This window comes from Canis aureus, chromosome 15, assembly GCF_053574225.1.
Source record: "Canis aureus isolate CA01 chromosome 15, VMU_Caureus_v.1.0, whole genome shotgun sequence".
NCBI lineage: Eukaryota > Metazoa > Chordata > Mammalia > Carnivora > Canidae > Canis > Canis aureus.
The window spans coordinates 40,075,613-40,093,421 of NC_135625.1; the positions used below are offsets into that span (position 1 = coordinate 40,075,613).

The 17,809-nt window shown below is 40.9% G+C and overlaps 1 protein-coding gene across 15 annotated transcripts in view; it reads left to right on the forward strand.

Annotated features, from left to right (window-relative positions):
• TACC1 (transforming acidic coiled-coil containing protein 1) overlaps nt 1–17,809 on the forward strand; it is a 119,828-nt gene that overhangs the window by 94,381 nt on the left and 7,638 nt on the right. For all 15 annotated transcript variants that reach the window (XM_077849213.1, XM_077849224.1, XM_077849215.1 and 12 more), the window contains 6 exons: nt 1,891–1,943; nt 8,791–8,916; nt 10,949–11,025; nt 12,425–12,468; nt 14,468–14,628; nt 15,549–15,655. In XM_077849213.1, coding sequence (XP_077705339.1) covers nt 1,891–1,943; nt 8,791–8,916; nt 10,949–11,025; nt 12,425–12,468; nt 14,468–14,628; nt 15,549–15,655 — 568 coding nt within the window. The remainder of the gene's footprint in view (nt 1–1,890; nt 1,944–8,790; nt 8,917–10,948; nt 11,026–12,424; nt 12,469–14,467; nt 14,629–15,548; nt 15,656–17,809) is intronic.

Sequence of the window (17,809 nt, forward strand, 5' to 3'; positions counted from 1 at the left end):
GGAAGCAGGTGGGAGACCATACTTTGCAAGAGTTCTCCCCTCAGCCTCTCCTCACTGACCACATCTCCTCCCATCTATAGAGTAAACGTGCCAGGCACTGTTCCACATTTCTTCCCAGGCCTCTTTCTGCTCTGAGATCTTTCCCACCTGTACTCCTCTACCCCAGTTATAGGGATGATCCTGAGTACTCTAGTACCTGCATTTATTTCTTACTTTTAAAATCTTTCTTAGGACACCTAGGTGGCTTAGTGGTTGAGTGTCTGCCTTTGGCTCAGGTTGTGATGCTGGGGTCCTGGGATCAAGTCAGGCATCGGGCTCCCTGCAGAAAGCCTGCTTCTCCCTCTGCCTGTGTCTCTGCTTCTCTTTCTGTGTCTCTCATGGATAAATAAATAAAATCTTTAAAAATAAAGTAAAATAAAATTCCTTTCTTTGCCATCTTTATAAAAATTCTGTCCGTTTTTTTTCAGGTTTCTTTCAAAACTATGACTTGGCTTCCACCACACTTTATATTCCCACACATTTCTCCTTACCGTTCCTGTTCCATGTATTTATTATAAGAGGTATCTTTGATAAAGTTCTTGAGGTTAAGGACTATGAATGATTCATCTTTGTCTTTCCTCTGATATAGGAAATATTTTTTGGATTATATTCTTCCTCACTAGGAGGAAATTCCTCCAACAGAAATTTCTAGAACTGGGGTTCTGTTAGCTATGGTGCTATCCTCAGAGTTAGTAAAGAGCTAGTGCTACAGTGTTTGATCATGTCTTGGGAGCAAGCTGAAGCTATGGTCATGCAGGGGTGGTAGGTGTGTGGAGGTGGGCAAGAAGTTCTGGCTCTATCAGGGGAATCACGATCTGTTTCCTAGGGAGAGCCACCTTTGCACCAGGTCTGGATAGATACATATGTACATAGATGTGCCCCAGAGAATGAGAATCTCTTGCAGGGATGAGAAGGAGCCTGCTATGTTGGTAAATGCTAAGCAGTTCTTTGTGAATTCAGGACAAGTAGGAAAAACGAGGTCCAACTGAGGAATCAAGACTTGATTCTGTAGGTAAAGGGGAGCCATTGACGGTTTGTAAACAGAGTAGTGATGGTCACATTTGTTTTAAATAATTCACTGTTGACAGTACACTAAAATAGTAATTTGTTGTTGCTACACGGAGGATGTAGCTTTAAAATTGTGTGTGCTCTTTCACGTTTTAAGATTTTCTTTAATAAGTACCTATTCCTTCAATTAGAAATCACATTGTGTGTGCACACGTGCACGCACATGTGTGTATATATATGTATATATGTATATGTATACATATGTACCTATACATATATATGTATACCTATACATATATATATTTTATATATATGTATTTTTTTTTTGATGCCTTTGGAGACGAGTTTGAAAGGGTGTGGGGAGGAGAATGAATTTAGTTTTCGGGCATTGAAATTTAGAGCTTATTGTTTTATCTGCTATGTTAATTATGAGGGTACCCTTCTGGGCTGGAATTTAAATTCACTCAGACCAATAATAAAAGTAACATTCGCTCTTTGGTTTTCTCTTTCTGAGATAGATAGTCCCATGGTTATAGTACAGCTTTTTTACAAAACTTTTCACGGACACAAGAGGGCAGCCTCGCTATTTTTTCCACCTGAAGATGGTGATTCTGTTGATGGCTGGCTAACCGCACACTCCCCTTTCTTCTGAATACTTGAACTTTTAATACAGACAACACACCCATAAACAAAATGCCAGTGCTCCTTTGAAAATCTGAAAATGCTGTTCATTTGTTCATAGACGTCACTCCGGGCCTGCACTGGGGTTTCCAGAGTCTTTTACCAGGAAAGACAGGAACTGACTTCTTGGGATAATTATAAAAATGACTCTCTGTGTTGCAGGCATAGAGAAAGAGATGTGCCAGAAGATGGAAAAAGATGGATCTGCCATGACTGTAAGTTCCTGCACTTGGGTTGGGGGGCAGGAGCGGGGGGAATGTGGGGCTCAGTTGGATTTTTTTCAGTATTTAAGGCCAAAGTTAATTCATTAAATAAGTTCTAGTCTTTGGTGACGGGATGAAATATAAATAAAAGTTTCTTCACTCAAGGAGCTCATAGTCTTTCCTGAGATCTCCAATCCAGTAGCCACTAGCCCTTCTGATTACTGAGCACCTGACCTGTAGTTAGTCTGAATTGAGATGTCTCTCGTAAGTGTAAAGTATTACTCGTCTTTAAAGACTTTATACAAAAAAGGAAAATAAAATGTCTCAAACTTTTTGTACTGATTACATGTTGAGATGCTCATGTTTTAGATATCTTAGGTTAACTGAAGTACATTATTAAAATTAATTTTACTTGTATCTTTTACTTTTTAAATGGCCACTGAAACATTTTAAATTACCAATGGCTTGCATTGTATTTCTTTTGAACCTCGTTAGTAGTAGATGCAAAATGGAAACTAGTGATACTATGTGAATGTTGTAATTTAATGTGTTCCAGGGGCTGTGGGAGCCAAGGCTGACCACCTGCACAGCAGGTGTCCGGGAGGCTGAATTTGAGCTCATTAAAAGCAAAACTATGTTAACATTTTTTAGACTTGTAAAAATAGTACAGAGAATTTCTGTAAATCTTTCACCCATGTTCCCTGAATGTTAACATTTTATATAATCACAGTCCAGTTACCAAAATCAATGACCATGTTATTATCTAAGCTAGAAGCTGTCTTTGAATTTTGTCCGTTGTCCCATTAATGTCCTCTTTCTGGTTGCAGGATCCAGCTCAGGATCCCATGTTAAATTTAGTTTTTGGGTTCTCAGTCTCCTGTGATCTATGATAGTTCTTCAGTCTTTGTCTTTCCTGACCCTGACACTTTTGAAGTTGTTTTGTAGAATCTTTCGATTTGGGTTCATCTAGTGTTTCCTCATGATTAAATTCAGTTTGTGCATCTCGAGCACAAATCCATCAGAAGTGACACTGTGGCTTTCAGCATGTCCCATTTTTGGTGGAATTAACTATGACCACTTGGTTAAGGTGGTGTGGTCTTAGGTTCCTCCATTTGAACTTAGTTGTAAAGAGAGAATGGAGTTTGAGAGATAAAGCAGTGAAGCAGCAGAGTTGGCCTGAACAAAGGCAAAGAGTGAGAAGCAGGCGCTTTATAAGGAAGTGGAAGTGTTAGTAATCCCGTATGAGTAGGTGGTCTACAGTAGATGAGGACCAGATCATCAGGAGCTATTGACTTGGTGCCAGGAGGTTGGGAATTCATGGTAGAAGCAGTAGGGAACTATCGTGGGGCTTTAAGTAAGGAGCATCATGTTGGGTAACAAATAGTTCAAAGGATGGGGTGGAGGCTGAGAGATATTTATCAGGTAGGACCTTTACTATTTGGTGACTTGGGAGACTTGCATTGTGGCTGGGGTGAAATGGTGGTGAGAGAAAGTTAGTGAAAGCCACCCAAGTTTTCTTCCTTGAACATCTGAGTAGTCAGTGCTACTGATAATCCATCGTGCAAACCCGGGGTCTCCCTGGGCCCCTCTCTCCCCCTTATTCCCCGCAAGCAAATATGTGGTTTCTACATCCAGGTACCATATACTGTAAATCCGCTTACTACTTCTCCAGCCCATGGCTGTCAACAGTCTTTTTAAATATGGCAGTAGTTTCCTAACCAGTCTCCCTGTTTCCAGGCTGTTCTCTTATCCATTGACATAAGCCAAGGTAATGTTTTAAATACAAAACTGATCTTGTTACTCTTTGCTTAAACTTCTTGGTTGGCTTCCCTTGTCTTTAGAATAAGTTCAGACTCTTCTGGTGGCCAAGGCTTTCTGCACTGGGACTCTGCTTTTCTCTCCAGCCTCCACTGTCTCTTCTCTATCTCACACATCTGACTCTTGCCTTATCATATGGAATTACTTTCAGTTCCATAAACCTGCCCCTTTGAGTCACTTCCTGTTCTCCCTTTCTTCCTTCTAACACTAGAAGCTTGGAAAAGGTAGAGACCATGACTGACTGCTACTACCGTAGCACCTACCACAGAAAATTCTACTGGACACAGGAATCAGCAAATTAAGAAAGAGGTGCAGAATTGTAGAAGAATTTTTAGATCTATGGCTTTGAGACATCTGTGGGACAAGTTTCTAAGTCCATATTTCCAGGAGGCAGTTCTAGTAAATACATAGAATGAGTTCAAGAAAGGCCTGGGTTGGCTTTATTATTATTTTTAAAGATTTGTTTGTTTATTTTCTTAAGGATTTTATTTGAGGAGGAGAGAGCACAAGCAGGGAGAGGGGCAGGGGGACAAGCAGACTCCCCACTGAGCAGGGAGCCCATCTCAGGGCTTGATCCAGGACCATGATATCATGACCTGAGCCAAAGTCAGATGCTTGATCGACTGAGCCACCCAGGCACCCCAAGATTTATTTATTTATTTTAGAGAGTACACATGTGTGCACCTGAGCCAGGGAGTGGAGGCAGCAGGTGTGGGGCAGAGGAAGAGGGAGATCCTCAAGCAGATTCCCTGTTGAGCATGGAGCCTAACATAGGGCTAGATCCGCAGGTCCCCAGATCATGACCTGAGCCGAAACCAAGAGTCGCCAGGCACCTTGGCCCTCAAATTTATTAAAGCCCACCCAGGAGGCACCTGGGTGGTGCAGTCAGTTAAGGGATCTCAGGGTTGTGCTTAAGACTATCTCTCTGTCTTCCTTTGCCTCTTTTTCTCTCTAAAATAAATAAATATATCTTTTTTAAAAAATGTGATGGCCTTTAGTACACAGGATAGTTGAAGCTGTAGGATTAGTTTATTCTGTTTCATTTTTAGTGCAGATTGCATGTCCCAGTAAATTGTTTTCAGGGCTCACTGTTAGGCTGAGACCCGTAGTGATTCCCTAGAGGACATAGGGTGAGCAAGTGTAAAGATAGATGGGTGAAGGAGGAGCATGAGCAGAAGAAAGACATACACAAAACACACAGGGTCTTGGCAGCATTGTCCTCACACGTTAGTGACATTTGTTTCTGGACAACATCACTTTTCTGGGAGCCAGGTCACCTAAACCCAGCACAGCCACTCCTGGGCTTCTCCTGACTTTCCTCATCTGTGAGAGAGAGGGATGCCTGCCATCCCCACCCACAAGATGCTGAAACTATACACTGTCCTACCAAAGAGCCTGCTTGTGCACTTGGGGAAATCAGTTCCTTTTGAAGTTTTCTAAGTACTAAGGGAGCACTTTCTTGTATTTTTTTTTATCCTATAAAAATAGCAAAGAGGGGTGATCAAAGAAGGCTGTGTTGAGTGGATGAAGCATTGGCCTGTGCCATTGCAGATTTAGGTGGCTTCCCCAGCTGTGGGAACAGACTGGTTCAACTACAGACTGGTTCAACTTCCAGATTCTCAGCTTCTTCATCCATAAAATAAGTGGACCTATGGCTGTCGTCAGAGTGGTCATGAGGATGAAAGTCAGTGGTGGGCAGCCCGTGGTGCAGCGGTTTGGCGCCGCCTGCAGCCTGGAGTGTGATCCTGGAGACCTGGGATTGAGTCCCACATCTGGCTCCCTGCATGGAGCCTGCTTCTCCCTCTCCCTCTGCCTGTGTCTCTGCCTTTCTCTCTGTGTCTATGAATAAATAAATAAATTTTTTTTTAAAAAGGGAACTTACACATAAAAAACGAAAAAAAGAAAGTGGTAAAATGAAAGATGGGAGCAGCAAAGTACTAGGCCACTGTCAGGTGGGGTGATGCTGCTAGTAAAAGAGTGCAGAGTGAGCGACAAAGAAAATACTTGTCTTTGGAGCCAGCTGCTATGTTGTGATCTTTTAAAAGTAACCCCAGTGGAACTTCCTGAAATCAATTAATTTCTACTACCTAGAGTATGGATTAGACATTGCATAGAGAAACTGCACTATTCAAAACGTTGAATAAAGAAGTCTGGTTAATGTAGCATTCTCTTGTGAAAGCCTCCCTTGTGTTTCTTGGAAGTGCATTCCTGTTGCAGCTTGTTGCTGGCGGTTGGTCGTATCCAGGCCAAAGTAACTAAGTCCAGAGATCAGTCAATGGTGGGCACTAAGTCTCAGTTTGCTTATCAGCTATTGGTCTATGACATTTTTCAATTAGAAGTCAATTTATTTTTCTAGGAAGTCTTAAACTTCTTAAAAGTTAAGTTCATGTGGTTTTTCCAAGCGTGTCTCTGTTAGAGTGAAGTGGCTGGGGTGGGGTACACTCCAGTGGATTCGAGGATGAAAGATGGGGGATGCCTGGGTTGGTCAGCAGTTGAACACCTGACTTTGGCTCAGGGATCGAGTCCCACATAGGGCTCCTTGCATGGAGCCTGCTTCTCCCTCTGCCTGTATCTCTGCCTCTGTGTGTGTGTGTGTGTGTCTTTCATGATTAATAATAAAAGCTTTTAAGAAAAAGATCAAAGATGGGATGAACTCAGCATGCTGTGAGAAAGTAATGGTGCTAATTGTCTTACTGCAAGGCAGTGAGCAGAAGAGCTGTACGTGGTGGCATCCATGCTCACTGCCAGTTGCAACCAGGACAGCATTGAGTTCCATGGTCTAGAGACAGGTCTTTCTTGGCTCAGCTGTGAATGCTTTGGGAACATTCAAAGGAAATGTTCAAGGAAAGGGGATTAGTGGACATGAACAGGACCCTTTAGTAGAAAGGTTGAGACTGATTGATTGGGTTAGCATCTTTATTAAACATAATAGATTAACCAGCCCAGGATGAGGTTGTCAGGTCAGTTCTCTGTGATGGTAGATTCTGTAGGCTTTCTATGCTGTTTAATAAGCTATATAAAGAACTAAAGAAGGTGAAAAGCTAATTCCTAGGGTTCTTGAAAAGGCAGCTGAAATAGGCCACAGCCATAAATTCCCTGACATCAGTTCCTTGCACATAGGCCTTTACATAGAGAGTTCCTCACAATGTGGAAGCTGGAGTCTTTTTGTAAACTGTCATATTTTGAGCTGTGAGGTGAGAGGATGTGGCCAGGTGGAGGGGGTAACTGGGGAGGTCTGCAGGCTACAGAAGCCACTCACCTGGATATATATCTGTCCCTATCTAAAGTCTGATCACCTGGCTCCAATTCAGAATGCTGCCTCTTCCAGACACATTAAATTGTTGAGCATATTGGCAGACAATTCCTTTATTCCCCCAACAAATGAATGAGATGCTAACCTCTAGAATAAATGTTGATACTTTGCTTACTAAGAAAAATCTTTTGGCTTATTTCCTAAAATCTTGCTAACTTGAGAATCAGAGAAGGCATAGGGGAACTATTTCCTGGAGTTCATTTGACTTGAGGATTCTGTCATCAACTAATAAAAATATAAAAGACTGATTGTAAAATGTATTAATTTAGAATCAGAAATCTAACGATAAAGTGAACCAAATGTGTCAGCTTGCCCTGGGGTCTTTCCTCCCTGTAGGCAAGTTATGTGGGAATCAAGATTATGAGAAAGCTTCTTGAGGAGAAGCATGGCACAAGAAGTTAATGGATGACTCAAAGTCCAGGAGTTTATTCATTATCCACAAGAAACATTTCTTATGTCCTCATTTCTGGCCCTGGAATCCTGGGGCAGTTCTGCTGGATGCCTCTGACTGAGTGCACACAGGCTGCATGCAGTCAAGGTACTGACCAGAGCTGTGGTCACCTCCAGACTTAATTTGGGGGGACCCACTTCCAAGTTAACTCACATGGCTGTTGGCAGAGACATCAGTTCCTTGCACATGGGCCTTTACATAGAGAGTTCCTCACAATGTGGAAGCTGGAGTCTTTTTGTAAACTAATTTCACCTATGGCTTTTACTGTAAGTAGCCTCTTTAGGAGTGAGTCATCAGGTCCACCCTAGACTCACGGAGAGGAGCTTACACGAGAGAATTAGTACCAGGATGGTGGGGGTCATTCAGGGCTATGTTTGAGGCTGCCTGTGGTGAGTGGCGTCTAGCTATAGTGATAGATCTGCCCCAAGATAGAAAGTGTTTCTGGGGGGACCGTGGGCTCCTGTCAGTAGGGTTTTCTGTATTGGGCTAAATGCAAAAATTATGTGTGAATTTTTTAGCATTTTCTAGAGAAAGAGTGAATTGTAATGAACATGAAAGGTTTAACAATTACTGGTCTAAGTAGACTTTGGCCTTTTTGTTCAGTCTTGGTTCAACAATATACCAGAGGACTTTACATGTGGCCACTTTGTAAAGGGACCAATCACACTGTACACTTGACAGCATCATGCGCCAGGGCCAATGTCACTACAGAGCAGCTGAAGTTCCTGATGGCCCTGAAGCATTCTGGGGTAAGGGAGTCAGCATTCAGTTATGTTTGCCATTTCTACTTCCTTAGGACTGGAAGTTACTAGTCCATTTTAGAAACATTTCTATCCAATGTGAATGAAGAGATATACAAAGTTATCAGTATGTTTAAAAGTTGATACTCTTTTGGGGAAAAGTTACATGGAATGCATCATCCCCAGAAACACCTGAAAAATGAGACATTTTTTCTTTTATACATGTGATTCTTCGGTGACTGGTCACTGTGATAATCACACTTTCTCCTTTTTAGATACGAAGAAAACTTTGCAGGCTCTCTGTTTTAAATGGTTGTTAACTCACTGCCGCCGCCCCATATTCATTAGGATACTTTTTCCTTTAGATAGTGCTGTAACTGGATTTGATTTTTTTTTTTTTCGAAAGCTTCCCCCCCCTGTTTTGTCTTCAAATATGTTTTTAATCACTGTAATCAATTGAGCAATGAGGAAGTTATTGAAGAATATTTGGGGTTAAGAAGCTGAAGACTGAACTAAGTGTGACTTCTTGCCCCTCAGGGCCTGTTGGAGTCCTCTATGGAGAAGGCCCCCGTGTCTGTGGCCTGTGAAGGGGAGAGCCCCCTGGATGGCATCTGCCTCAGTGAATCAGATAAGACAGCCGTGCTCACACTCATAAGAGAAGAGGTAAAGGCCTTGGTGTTCTGTCTGCTTAGCACTCCATTTCTTTGTAAAGCCCACGCGCCAACAGGGAGATTCCATCTCTGTTGGGCTTAAGTTATTCCTGGCTGGAAGTTCTTATTTCCTGTAGCTTGTGTAGCTCGTATAAAGGCTCCCTGTAAAACTCACATTGGTGCTAGAGTCCCGACTTTCTGGTGTCCTAGGGAAAAAGTTAACACTTTTTTATCTTTCAGCCTTGAAGTTTTTTAAATATCAAATTCTGCCAACTCTTCCCACGTATGTGACTGAATCAGTGCCTTCATTTAGCAGGAGATATGTGTTCACGCTTACAAATGTCTTAAATTCTACGCTTGCAATAATATAAAATTGTTTCCCACCTTTATCCATTCTCTAACCGTCAACTCTTAAATTCCTTTACTACGTCTCTTAAACAGTCTCTGCTCAAAATCGCTTACTACTAGGCCTTTATTGGGTGATCAGAAAATACAGAAGATGCCATCACGTGCTATTAATCAGTTACCATCCATTCCCATTATATTTCTATGCTGTATTTTATGTGTTTGGTTTGTGTGTTTCTTGATGGTTCCATCTTTTTTTCTCTTAAAAAGGGAATTTCCTTACTGTAGCAATGTTATTATAATATCATGAGAGTAGATAAGAACCTCAGATATATAAATAAAATCTTTAAAAAAAAAAAAAAAAGGGCAGCCCTGGTGGCGCAGCGATTTGGCGCCGCCTGCAGCCCAGGGCGTGATCCTGGAGACCCTGGATCGAGTCCCGCATCAGGCTCCCTGCATGGTGCCTGCTTCTCCCTCTGCCTGTGTCTCTGCCTCTCTCTCTCTAGCTGTGTCTCTATGAATAAATAAATAAAATCTTAAAAAAAAAGAAAAAAGAACCTCCGATATAGTCTTTTAAAGCTTAAAAAATAGCATTAGATTGATAATGATGGATGTCACCTGGTTCCATTGTCAGAACTGAGGAGCAGTGGCGAGGATGCCTGCCTGTCCCTGTCAGTGAGGAAAATGACATCTTCTTCCTCCCGAGAGTAAAACTATCAGATGTCTGCCTAATAGAGTAGAGCAAAAATGTGCCTCGTCACCTGAAGCAGACGGTCTGGCTGCTAGGTTCTTTTTCCTTTCCTTTCCTTTTTTTTTTTAAGATTTTATTTATTCATGAGAGACACAGAAAGAGAGAGAGGCAGAGACACAGGCAGAGGGAGAAGCAGGCTCCCTGCAAGGAGCCTGATGCAGGACTTGATCCCAGGACCCCAGGATCATGCCCTGAGCCAAAGGCAGACATCCAATCACTGAGCCATATAGGTGTCCTTGGCTGCTAGGTTCTTGATTCTATTCTGATTAAAGGCATCAAAATAAAGAATGTACCAATTAGAGAGAAGTATAATAAAAGGATGTCCCTCTAAGCTCTGTCAAGGCACATGGAGTTTGAGGTAATGAGTTTATAGTATTTCTTTCCAGTTAGTAAGGCCATCCCAGATAGGGATATGGGTTCTGGTCTGATGAGCAAGCCTTCTGGCTGGAGGCTTAGAACTCTGAGCCCTAGTTGTGACTCCATTCTTACCAAGCAATCAGAAATCTCTATAGAAGGAGAATGTGCTGGTCACACTAATGCTTCATTTCATATCCTAAAATTACTACTTTGGTTAGGGTGAGTCTCTTCTAGGCTGATGGCTCTTCTTTTGGTGTCCTATCCCAGTCATGGTTTTGGGCCTGCAGAGCTGAGAGCCAGACCCTGGGCCCGGGTAAAATTTACAGGGATTGTGATTATCACTTTGAATTTTCCTGGGAGATGTTCTGTTTGCCTCTGTTTCGGTGGTTACATTTCCACCATCCTATGTGGCAGAGAGCACATTTTTCCAAATGCTTGTGAGCATTATATGTAGATTTTGAGGCTTTATATTCCTAATGTAGCTTAAATGTCTTGGGATTGACCTAGTTATGTGTTTTCAGTTTCCAATCTTAAATTCAAACTGTGATAGATTCAGTAGGTAAAACCACACTTTATCTCTATTATAATTTAGATAATCACTAAGGAAATTGAAGCAAATGAATGGAAGAAAAAATACGAAGAAACCCGACAAGAAGTTTTGGAGATGAGGTTAGATGGGAGGTTTGGGTTGGAGACTTTTATGCATTATTATACTTTATATAAATGTAGTGATGAAAGTATTTGCATACCACAAAACCAACTGTTGAGAACTTGAGGGCATTGGTATTTGCACCTTAATATGTGATTGACAGTGTCTTTTCATGAGTGTTGTTGACCAGTTACTCAAATGCCGTAGCTTTTTGTGGGTTGTTGAGAACATTACAAATAAGCAGAACTCGCATAATTCTTAATCTTTTGAAGAGACATCAATTTGTGCAAAAAAAAAATCCATTTAAACTACAGAATAAGATTTATTGACATATAAAGTCAGTAGTCATAGTACTTTTCTAAAATCAATTATGCATGATGGCTTCAAATTTCATGACCACCAAATAGATTATAAAAAGCATGTTAATAGGAAACAAAATCAACTGACCTAAAATTGAAATCTTTTTCTTTTTGCTGCTCATTCCCTAGAAAGGGGAGTTCAAAGCTGTGAAATAACTAAAGATAGCATCTAAGAAGAAAAAAGCATAATTTATATACTTGTTCGGTCAGCTCTTGAATGATTAAGAAACATTTTAAATATGTTCACTCTAATTTGTAGCTCTTGTATTACTTGCTTTTTGAGCATCTGCTGGGCGTGAGGTTCCGTGCTGGATGTGGCAGAGAGGAAGCAACAACCCCCTAGCTTACAGTAGCCGCCAGAAGAAACCTGGATCCAAGTAATGGGCACCACCACTGAGGGGCAGGGAAGCCCTCACTTCTCGCTGGGGGTCCCAGGGAAGAGCACTCTTCTTATTTGGACAGGGTCAGGGAAACTCCATTGCACTTTGCCCAAAAAGAAAGATTAACATGACAGGGTGATCTTTAAAGTCTTTGAATAACTGAAATGCTTTTGGAACTACGACAGTTAAATAAAACTTAAAAATAAAACTTAAAAATAAAATAAAACTGAATCAGAGGGCAGAAACTGCCCAAAAGTGTGGATTGGGGCCAGGAAGGCCTGAACTTCTGAACAGATCGGGCTTCTTAGGAAGAACCCCAAGAATTTCATTCACTTATTTTGTGAAAGATTGATTTGTCCAGGCAGAATGAGGTCATTTACATGAGGTGCAAAGAAAAAGTGAAGTCAGTTTCTATAATGAAAGGCTTGTTAAACATAAAATCTTCAGAAAAACCTTTTTGAACATTAACAAATCTCACATTAATATAAAAAAGACCCAAACAGATAACTGGATTACATAAATTTGTTCATTTGAACATCATCGTTCAAATATTCATCAGACATTATATACCACACTCAGATGTTCTTTTGTTAATGTGTTTAATTGTTTGGGGCAGCATTTCTCCAACTTCCGTGGAAAATTCTCTTCCAATAATATATATATATTTTTTTTTTTTAAAGGAAAATTGTGGCTGAATATGAAAAGACCATTGCCCAAATGATTGGTAAGGACAATTTTTTAAAAGATTTTATTTGCTTATTTGAGAGAAAGAGAGCAAACGAGCAAGGGGAGGGGCAAAGAGAGAGAAAGAATTTCAAGCAGGCTCTGAGCTGAGCAGGGAGTCCAGTTTGGGGCTTTATCTCACAACCTTGAGATCATGACCTGAGCTGAAACCAAGAGGCAGATGCTTAGCCAGTGGAGCCACCCAGGCGCCCCTGGACTTTTTTTTTCCTCTGGTGTGAACCATAGGTTCCATAGATGATTTAAAAAAAAAAAAAGGCTTTATTTATTTATTTGATACAGGGAAAGATGGAGCACGCATGAACGTGGGGAGGGGAAGAAGGAGAGAGATAAGCAGGCTCCTCGATGAGCAGGGAACCCAACGTGGGGCTTATCCAGGACCTTGGGATCATGACCTGAGCCCAAGGCAGACGCTTAACCAACTGAGCCACCCAGGTGCCCTGGTTCCATAGATGATTTTCAAATCAGAATACAGGCTTCCATTTGTCCATCACTTAGATCCAGTTGATTCTCACTGTTTGCAGTGGCTCTGTTCTACAAAGTTGCCACAAACACTGAATTAGCCACAGATGGAAATGCTACTGAGCCATTGCTTTAGGGGAAATACAGAGTGACAGGCCTGCAGGCCTCTGGTCACATATTTGTCAATACATAACCTTGTCTTATGTATGTTTTTGTTTAAAGACATCCTATGTAATGTTGATTCATTAACATCGAGCTCATGGCCCCCAGTGCCAAAGTTGATGCCCGAATGAAGATTATCTGATGAAGGCATTTTCACCATAAGGCCCATCACAGCCTTCTCAGACTTGGAAGTACTAGCAGTACTCAGCACTATACTTAGACCATTTTTTTTATTTATTTATTTATTTATTTATTTATTTATTTATAAATTTTTTTTTTATTTATTTATGACAGTCACACACACACACAGAGAGAGATAGAGAGAGAGGCAGAGACACAGGCAGAGGGAGAAGCAGGCTCCATGCATCGGGAGCCCGACGTGGGATTCAATCCCGGGTCTCCAGGATCGCGCCCTGGGCCAAAGGCAGGCGCCAAACCGCTGCGCCACCCAGGGATCCCTACTTAGACCATTTTAAACAGCAAAATCATCAACAGAAAGCACAAAAATGCAGAAATCACGATACTACAAGAAGGCAGAGTGTTGCCCTGTTCAACCTTAGCTGGAAAATGTGCATATCAAGTGACTCACATTTTTTGCCACTTGGCGGACAGTTGGGAATGCACCACAGTATTGATTTTGGGTTTACAAATAAATGTTAGCAAGTAGATGAATTCACAAATACACAGTCTGCAGATAATAAGGATCAGCTGTAGTTAGGTTCATTTTAGAGGCTAGCAAAGGCTTGAATTCTGTGATAAGCCTTCCACCTGACACCCAGAGTGTTGATGGCCTCAGCATATCATTAGTATCCCCTGGGTGCAGTGTCCTTACTGTGCTGTGAGTGTACTTTTCCCTGTATCAGGTGCCCTGGTACCTTTTATGAAACGATAGGAGTTGGTTCTCCTGCATTGAATTTAGAAATAACTGTAACCAATATCATCAGGACTGACTGCCTAAGTGTCTCTCTATTAAAGTGCTGAAATCATGCTTTCTGCAGTCCACATCACCTCATGCCTTACCAGTGTAGGGCCCTTGCCAAAGCTGTTCCTCTGCTGGAGCGTTCTCCTCCTGGGTAGCTGCATGGCTACTGCCCTCAGCTCCTTTACATCCCTCTTCAAATCTTTTCTCTCAGAGAGACCACTCTATGTAAAAAAGGAAGCCTGCCCTTCTTGGTCTGCTTGGGTTTTTCCCCATCACTTGTCTCCATCTGGATCCCCCACTAACGTAAATTCTTAGGAGGAACTTTGTTATGTGCACTGCTGGGTCCACTCCACCAAGAATACAGGTTAGCTCACAGAGGGCAGCTGATAACCATCTGTTTTATGAATACGCCATTATTTTTTATTGTGGTTCACAGAAGATGAACAGAGGACAAGTATGACCTCTCAGAAAAGCTTCCAACAATTGACCATGGAGAAGGAGCAGGCCCTGGCTGACCTTAATTCTGTGGAAAGGTCCCTTTCTGATCTCTTCAGGAGATATGAGAACCTGAAAGGCGTTCTGGAAGGGTTCAAGAAGGTAGCATGTCCTTTTCTCTCCTTGGTAGTGTATTTTCTTGGTAATGGATCTTTAAACATATATGCCAGAGGTGTGGGTGCCCTCCTAAATAGGGGGTTGGAACTGAGATACCACTGGCCTCGGTTTTCTTTACCTTTTTCTCTTTCTGCAGTTGTTCAGGCATCTGGTCCACCAGGTGGTGTGTCTTGGTCATTGCCCTCCTGGGTCAGGCCACAGCCAGCGTGTGGCATGGAGCATAAGAGGTGTGAAACCCTCAGACCTTAGGAGAATTCTAGAAATTGTTTTGATAATTCACCAATTTAACTTAATAATAGTAAAGGAAACATTTAGCACTGAAAAATTCAGGCTACATTAGTGTTTCAAATTTAGATATAAGTGGGCATATTGGTTCACCTTAGTTGCACACCATCAGTAGGACACATTTATAGTGTGAACATTCTCTTTTTTTCATAGTAAAATAAAAATGAGAATGGCCAATTTACCTAAAATGAGACCCAGATTGCCATTTACTTTTGAATTTTTTTTCTTAAGATTTCTTTTTTAAGTATTCTTTACACCCAACGTGAGACTTGAACTCACAACCCTAAGGTCAAGAGTCACGCTCTACCGACTGAGCCAGCCAGGCACCCCTGCCATTGACTTTTGAATCATAGCCTCCCTAAACTGTGGGTGTATTGGTATAACTGAACCTTACTGTGTTTTGAAAATTTATACATGAAGAAATTATCTAGAATTTCTTCAGTAAGAATTATTTGTGCCTGTTTTGAATTATCATGGAGTATAACTTAAAGGCATCTGAATTAATTAGGTTTTCTCATTTAAAAAAATGAAAAAAAAATGAAAACTCTGGTACACCGTTTGTCACTAATAGAAGAAAAATGACCAGTTTCTTTTATTTTTAAATTGTCACTTTGGAACAGAATGAAGAAGCCTTGAAAAAATGTGCTCAGGATTACTTAGCCAGAGTTAAACAAGAGGAACAGCGATACCAGGCTCTGAAGATACATGCAGAAGAAAAACTAGACAAGTGAGAGCTCGCCATAGGATCTATTTCACAGTCCTTGATGTGGTGGGAAGATTGAAAAAGGCCAAAAAACCTTCAACCTTGTTTGGCAACTCCAGGGGGGGGGGGTGTTTATTATTTAAATTTTGAATAGGTAGAATCTTCACATGGTTCAAACATTAAAAAGAAGAAAAAGATACATCTCTCCCCCCCTTCCATTCCGCCCCCCCCGCTCCCCCCCACCTTCCTCACCCCCCCACCCCCCCGTAATTGGCCATTGGTTCCTCCAGTCCTTACAGATTACTCTTTCCCCTTCTCCCCCTTCCCCAGCTTTATGGAGATATAATTAACACATAACATTGTGCAAGTTTAAGGTACAACCTGTTGATTGGCTGTATTTATATATCACACAGCAATGGCCTTAACCAACACCTCTATCATACCACGTGATTCCCGGTTTTTTTTAATGTGAGACTCTCCCTTTGTTATGCAGATGACAGCATACCTAACTTTTCTCATTTAGCTGTGTAATTTAACTAGTCACCTCTCCTATGGGACACTCAGGTTATTTATCACCCACTACAAACAGGGCTGCAGTAAGGAGCCCTGGATGGTTATCATTTGGTGTGCATGTGAGTTATCTGTATGCAGGAAAAGGAATTGTGCTCAGCCAAAGAATAATATGAATTTGTAATTATGATAAATATTGTCAAATTGCCCTCCTTCAACGTTTATCAGTGTATCCCTACATGAAGTATGAGAGCTTCTTTTCTCCCTACAGCTTGGCCAACAGATCAAATTTTTAGTTTTCTACAAAAACAATAGATAAAGGTGGTATTTCACTTTAGTTAGGGTTTTCTTTTTTCTTTTCTTTTCTTTTCTTTTTTTAAAAGATTTTATTTATTTATTCATGAGAGACAGAGAGAGGGAAAGAGGCAGAGACACAGGCAGAGGGAGCAGCAGGCTCCATGCAGGGAGCCCGATGTGGGACTTGATCCCAGGACTCCAGGATCATGCCTGAGCCTAAGGCAGACGCTCAAATGCTGAGCGTTTTCTTTTTTGATAAACCTAATAGAACATTTTTATTCAAAGTAGTTTTGATTGTGTTTATCTTACTAGTAAAATTGAACATATTTTAGCAACTGTCTATAGGCATACTTGCTTTACCATGAATCACTGTATTCTTTGCCTGGTTTTCTATTGTCAGTTTATATATTATATATAAAAATATATTATCATATTTATGTGCTAGCCCCTTTGTGATATGAGTTGTGAGTTATTTTTCTAGTTTATCTTTTGGTTTCTAGAGTTTTTTCATATATAAGAATTTTTATATAGTGAAATTTTTTTATTTAAAGATTTTATTTATTTATTCATGAGAGTCACAGAGAGAGACAGAAACACACAGGCAAAGGGAGAAGCAGGCTCCTCGCAGGAAGCCCAATGTGGGACTCAATCCCAGGACCCCAGGATCACGCCCTGAGCCAAAGGCAGACGCTCAACCGCTAAGCCACCCAGGCATCCCACAGTCATTTTTTTTTTACTCAGTATTTGCTATTGTGGTAACAAAACTCTTCTCTGGGCTGAATTTAAAATGTTCTCCCATGTTTTCCTTCTGGTACTTTTTTGGCTTTTTTTTTTTTTTTTTTTTTTTAATTAACTCTTAAATCCAGCACATTTGGAATTTATCCTGAGGAATGGTCTGAAGAATGCTTCCAACTTTATTTTTTTAACTAAAAAGTAATACCTACTTGTACATTTTGCTATCTCCATATTTGTAAAACATTTCAAGTTCCCTTCTCTCATTCTCACTCCCAGAGGTACTGCTATCAAAGGTTTATTGTGAATCCTTCCAGATTTTTCTTTGTGCCTTTACAGATACTACCCAGAATGGCTTCAGACTTTTTTTTTTTTTTTGCATAATTTCAGAGTCATAAAATACAAATTTCCGTTTTCATTTAGTAGTATATCATCATGGCCATTTTCCATGTCGAAGCAAATGGTTGCTCAGTCTAGTTATTTTTATTAGGTTGTAGGACTATTCCATTCCTTTATTATATATTATTCCATTTAGATAGTTTCATACTTTTTTCTGTTGTAAACAATGCTGCAGTGGACATCCTTGTGCACACAGTTGTGAAAAGTGGGAATATTGCTGAGGATATGTTACTTCAGGGG